Source organism: Gossypium raimondii, chromosome 3 (genome assembly GCF_025698545.1).
Source record: "Gossypium raimondii isolate GPD5lz chromosome 3, ASM2569854v1, whole genome shotgun sequence".
Taxonomy (NCBI): domain Eukaryota; kingdom Viridiplantae; phylum Streptophyta; class Magnoliopsida; order Malvales; family Malvaceae; genus Gossypium; species Gossypium raimondii.
The window spans coordinates 21,189,148-21,195,459 of NC_068567.1; the positions used below are offsets into that span (position 1 = coordinate 21,189,148).

The following is a 6,312-nucleotide window of genomic DNA, read 5'->3' on the forward strand; positions in this document are numbered from 1 at the left end:
AAATAATAGAATGGCACAAGATTACATCGCAGAAGTTCTTTGTATGGTATTTCAATATCAATTTAATAATATATATCATAAATTATATTTCTAATAGTGAGAACACAAAATTTTCTTTAATTCTCAACATTAAATTATTTAAAATTAAAATTAAAATTTTTATTAATTTTAAAATATATAGTTATTTAATTTATTTTTAATATAACTATTCAATATCAATTTAATTTGCTTGTATAGAGATTTTTTGTGTGTACGCCTGATGGTTGTATGGAATTAATTAATAATCATAAGAATTAAAAAGAGAGAGTAGATTCTTTGTTTCTATGTCATAAGCCATGAACGAAAGAGACTATGTATGCACCACCATTCCCTTTAAAGTGCAGATTAAAATCCTCTTTATTTTTCATATCTTTTCGTAATGGATAATATATTCTTTTCCCTAAATTTGATAATTAGATTTATTTTAATATATGTATCATTTTCATTTTAATATTTAAATTTAGCCAATAAATTCATTTTGATCACTAAATTTGAAAAATATAGAAGTGTAATAATATAGTACTTTGAAATTATATTATATCATCACTTGAAACTTAAATATATATAAAATTCTAGGTGATAACGTGGTATAATGTTAGAGTGTCATATACAATGCTTTAATAATTGGATTGATAGTTGAATCAATCAGCCATTAGTTCTCGATTTAATCGGTTTAATCAGTTCAATTATCGGACCAATAATAATTAAATAAATAATTAAAATTTATTATTTTTAGGAAAATATTAAACCGTTCAATATGCTCAACTACTAGTTTTCTCTAAGTTTTCGATTTTATTAATTTCAAATAATTTTCGATTCAACTGTTTGAACCCTTTATACAAATAAATATACTAATCGGTTCTTAATTCAATCGGTTTGATTGACCAATATTACCCTATTCAAAGAACACTAATCATATCATTAAAATAGACAGAATCTAAATTTAGATACCAATAAAGATTTAGTTGTCAAGTTTAATATTAAAGTAAAATATATATAAATATTAAAATAAACTTAATTGCTAAGTTCAAAATAAAAATTATATTATTCCTTTTCGTAACAAAATATCACATATAAAGTGATGAAAATTTTCATAAGATCAAAAGAATGATGAGGTGGTTTGAATAAAGAAAATAAATAATAAAAGAATATTGAATATCAATCTCTAAAATAATTTTCTGTAATCGGATCTTCAAGTCTTTTAAGACATATTGCACTCTGGAGGTAGACCTTGAGGAAATCTCTTAGCATCATTGCAGTAATTGTATATCATGTAGTTCTTTTGTACCCACTGCAATCTTTGTTGCTTCGCTGAATCCATTTCTTGAGAGAACCATGCTCTGTTTGTCGATGCAGAAGACGGTGAAGTATTCGATTTACATGAAGAAGCTCCATTGGACCACACACAAGCATCGGCATTGAAGTTCCTGTAAGAAGCAGTGAAAGGAGCTTGGGTCCAATCGGTCTTAACCAAACCACCCCTTGTGGCCCAATCATCGGCATTCCACAAGCTAGAGTAAATTCTCATCGGCTGGTTCTTAGGAAATGGGACACCAAGTGATTCCATGTTTTTGAACTCTCTAATGGGTGTACCGTCAACAGAGAAGCTGGAAAATAACAACATCAAAAACTTAATCAATCAATCAATTTGAAAACAGAAAAAATAAACTAAAATCTAATGGGTGGTTTGTTTTATGAATACTCACATTATACGTTGGGGGTTCCAAAGGATTGAATAAGTATGGAAATCTGCAGTTGGGTCAAACCAAAGATAAAACTGTTGTTCTCTGTTACCCTTGCCTTGACTGAACACGTTTGTGTGAAGAATGTATGGGTCGCCACTTAAATTCCCGAGGAACTCGAAATCAATTTCATCCCATGTTGATCCTTTTGAAGATAGCTGCAAATCCAAAATATAGATAAATATATATACCACCATACTTTAAAGCCGTTACCGTCTATTATGACTTGATAAAAAAAATAGTGGAATATTAACTTACATAATAGGCAGTGACTGTGCCAGCAGAGTTTCCAGGGACAAGCTTGAGTTGCATATCAATCTTGCCGAAAAGATACTCATTCTTGGATTGGAAACCAGAACCAGAAGCTTTATCGAGGGAGAGAGTGAGAACCTCTCTATTGTTGACGATTTTACCACGGCCATCTCCCCATGTGATGTCAAAATTATTGTGGAAGATACTTGCTGATGCTGCCATGAGACAGGCAACCATAAGAGGCATAAGAAAGGTAAATTTCAAACCTGAAGAACTCATTTTTGACTTTTGACTTTAAAATTTTTTTTTTGGTAGAGCAGAGGATTTGGTGTGATGGAGAGGAATGGTAGAGCCGGTCATTTATATAGTGAAGAAAAAGGGTAGAGGAAGAAGCCAAGGAAGCTGCTCTCTCTTTAGCTTGGTTGTAGACAGTTGTTTGAGTACGAATCATATATTAAAATAGCTAGCTGTAAAAATCGCACGAACCTACAAAAACGCATGCGTTTTTAATTGAAAGTGAAGTGTTTCGGGTTAATTGCTGCTTAGTTGCTGTCGCCAGGTTGCCTACGCGACAAGCCGATGCAGCACCGCCTTTAACTAACTGAAAATATCCCAAGTGTTACTAAAAGGATAAAATAATGTGGTCCCCTGGAAAAACGATTTGTATTTTTCTTATAACTAAAAGAGTTAGCTCCACTAAAAAAAATTCAGTAACGTTTTTATTAAAATATTCTTAAATATTTTGATAAAAAAAATTTTAATCTGAATTTGATAAAAGTATCGCTGTTTTATCTATTTTATGATTTGAGTGTAGTTCTATTTGGTCTGAAATGGTATTCAGATAAAATTTTTCCAATTATATTAATTTTAGAATTTAAATTTTTGTTGAAAGATAATCTTAATTAAAATATACAATTATTTGTAGGTGTTAAATTTAGATTAAAAATATTTAAGTTGTATAAATATATTTATTCCCAATTATCGTTAGCTGTACAGGAAATTGATTAAAAAATTTATGTGTACATCGACTGCAATTAATTTATTATATTCAACTATCAGTTCTATTATTTATTGGTATATGTTGCTTTTCCTTGTCTCGCATGCAAAGCGCATTTTTATAGGCTAAAGGCCGAGTTGTGAAATTTCTCAATCTACCAAGCTAGGCAAAAATTAAATAAAGAAAATGTTTCTCAAAGGTTAAGGAGATATAGAGCTAATAGTATTATTTGTTAATAGAACCCAGGCATGCACGTAAGTAACTTGGCATTTTAATTTTATATATTTTCTTTTCTTTTTTGAAAGAAATTTTATATATTTTCAGTATGGAAAAGATTGTGCAACTGAGATGCATATGAGACAGATATCTGTCATAAGTGTTTCCCGCTCGCTGCCAGTTAGCATGTACCCGTTAAAAGGAGTAGCATTAATTTTATATACAATAGACGCCGCTTGCGTTTTGGTTATTTATTATAAACTAAAAATTAAAGGTACAATATGGTTAAAGTTTTTGTATTTATTTTTAGAAATTTAATTTTTTATTTTTTAAAATTAAAAATTTAGGTTAATTTGTCAACATCATTATGATTTTACTATTAAATTTGTTAGTATGATACTTTAAAATTAAAAAAAATGCTCAATTATCCATGTGATAAAGAAATCACATTGTAATGAACTTGAAATTAATAGAAAATTTTAGGGTGTTAACAATTTTATAAATTCACATTAGCATTTTAATTAGAATAAAATATGTGAGCTAACTAATGACATTATAAAAATTGAAATATCAATAAAAAATTAGAATATAGAGATTACATTTCAAATTTGAGAAAAATATAGGTCAAAATTAAAATTCAATATCTTTATATAATCTAAAAAAGTAGAGTGATTAAATATTAAAAAGTAAAAAATTCAAAAGAAAAAGTGACAGGTGTTGCCTTCCTAGTATAGATTAAAATATAAATTAATTGAATTAAAAATATGAAAAAATAAAAATTTAATTAACATTTTCCATGTACATAAATATAATTTATTATATAAAGATGTTCGAAAGAGTCATGAATTTGAGTATATACCCTTGTGGGATTTTATTATGGTTAGAAACTTTTAACTTTAATTTATTTAATTAATTATATTTATATAATAAATATTGATCAATTTAAATAATATATTATTGTTAGAATCAAATTGAACTGATAGATCAATAGTCTAACCTATTCAACCAAAACAATAAAATTACCAAAAGAATGAATCAGATTATCCATATTTACTGTAGAATGAACATGTAAAATGATATTAGAAGATGATGAAGTGCAATTTTATTTTATTTTAATATAATGGGATTAGTTATAAAATGATTTTAATTTTAAAAGTGTCAAATTGGCATGATTATTTTTGTTTAAAAGCAAAATAAACAAATTTTGGTTTTGTACACATTTGTTTAAAAAATTTAAAATATTTCAAATAATTGAAATTATAAATATTTAAGAATTATTATTAAAATTACCAATTATAACTGATGGTACCTTCGAATGTTAAAAAAATGAATTGAATGGCATACGAAATTTAAATGAATTATAGGAAATAATTAAAAGTGAATTATAAAGGTATATGAATTGAATAGTAAAATAATTAAAATGAATAAACTATTATTAAAATTGAATTGAATGACATATAAACTATTTCATTTAATTTAAAAATATATAAGAAATAATTGAAAATCATATACATGAATGGAATAGTAAAACACAATAGCCTAAACTGAAAATGTTAAAATCTTTCTTTTAAGGCTTAATGTTAAATTTGGTTACTAACGTTTACATGTTTTGTCAAAATGATCCTAATTATATTTTTGAGTTTTTTTTTTGCCCTCAACCTTTATTCTTTTTCCAATATGCTTTTTCTAACAAGTTTAATGAATAAATTCAAAGTTTCAAATTTTTTTCTTTCAAAAGGTTTCAATATTTCATAGGTTTGTTTATTGAGAATTTTTCTACCGAGTTAACTTTATTTAGATAATTACGTTTGTTTTTTAACTTAAGAGTTATTTTTTAATTTAATGAATTATTTATTTAAATTATTATTTTCCACATGTAATTATCTTATTCGGTTATCTAAGTAATAAATTACATCTCATTAAAAATTCCACATATGAAATTCCACATCATCCCGTTATTTTTTAATGGTATTTTCATTAAATCATAGAAAAAGTAGATTGAAAAAAAACAAAGTTTGATGGTCAAAAAGGCTAAAAAATACAATTAGGGCTATTTTGACAAAACATGCAAACGATAGTGGCCAAATTTGTCATTAAGCTTTGTTAAATAAGTTATCTTTAAACAGATAATGCCGTTATTTTTTAATTTATTATTAAATTATTTACCTAAATTGCTAAGGTGTTATAACAAACAATTAATATAGTATTTGAAAAAGTTTTCAACTACATTTCAATTATTGTTTTAATAGATAATTTGATTTTACAGTTACAAAGAAAGTTTTGTTCTAACTGTTGTTAGGATAGGGAATGGAACAAAACATATTTTTAGGAAGGTAAAACAAGATGTACAGTAATGAGAGAAATAACATGCAATATTTGTTAACGCATATCGGATCAACAATTCTACTTTGCTGAGTCTTGCTTAGAGAATGATTTTGTTCAACAATCTAATTGAATCACTTATTGGCTAAAACCCAAAATACCCTTAGAACAATGGATATTTACAGCCCCAAAAATGACTTAGATTGTTACAAATCGCTCTCCTAAATCCCTCACAATACAATCAATAAAAATCTCCAAGAAATACCTAAAAAAAGTCAAATATAAGCACGAGAAAAACATAGGAAGTTTGCTGACCAAAACATTCCAAAACCAATGCCAAATAATGTCTACCAACTTGGAATTTTTATGCTTTCTGTAACACCCCTCGCCCGGCCCGAACGTCGGACCCAAGTTATAGAGTGCTACAGAAAAACAGAGACATTCATATACAAGGCCATCAAAGAAATCTATTTTAAAGTCATCAGAATTCTTATCCTAATTATACACATATATTAGAGGTATAAACATTTATGAGACTAATCAAGGTTTAAACAACATTACTATTTTCAAGGTGATCTGTCAGAAAAATGACTACTCAAGCCCATATGCCAAATGACTATCTGCCGCACATTCTTATTACTTTATTATTATCCGCCCAAATAGTCCGCTTTTATAAGTCCGCCAATTATCCAAAGTGAGTTAACATATTTAACACACGTAATTATTTCCATTTTAGCGTACTAA

The 6,312-nt window shown here is 27.1% G+C and overlaps 1 protein-coding gene across 1 annotated transcript; it reads right to left on the reverse strand.

The window, feature by feature from the left end:
- Window positions 1-1,065: 1,065 nt before the first annotated feature.
- On the reverse strand, window positions 1,066-2,362 carry LOC105793845 (xyloglucan endotransglucosylase/hydrolase protein 22). The gene is made up of 3 exons (XM_012622704.2): window positions 2,040-2,362; window positions 1,746-1,939; window positions 1,066-1,646 (listed from the first exon to the last, which is right to left on the reverse strand). The coding sequence occupies exons 1-3, from the start codon at window positions 2,310-2,312 to the stop codon at window positions 1,241-1,243; spliced, it is 873 nt and encodes a 290-aa protein (XP_012478158.1). The 5' UTR covers window positions 2,313-2,362; the 3' UTR covers window positions 1,066-1,240.
- Window positions 2,363-6,312: the final 3,950 nt, after the last annotated feature.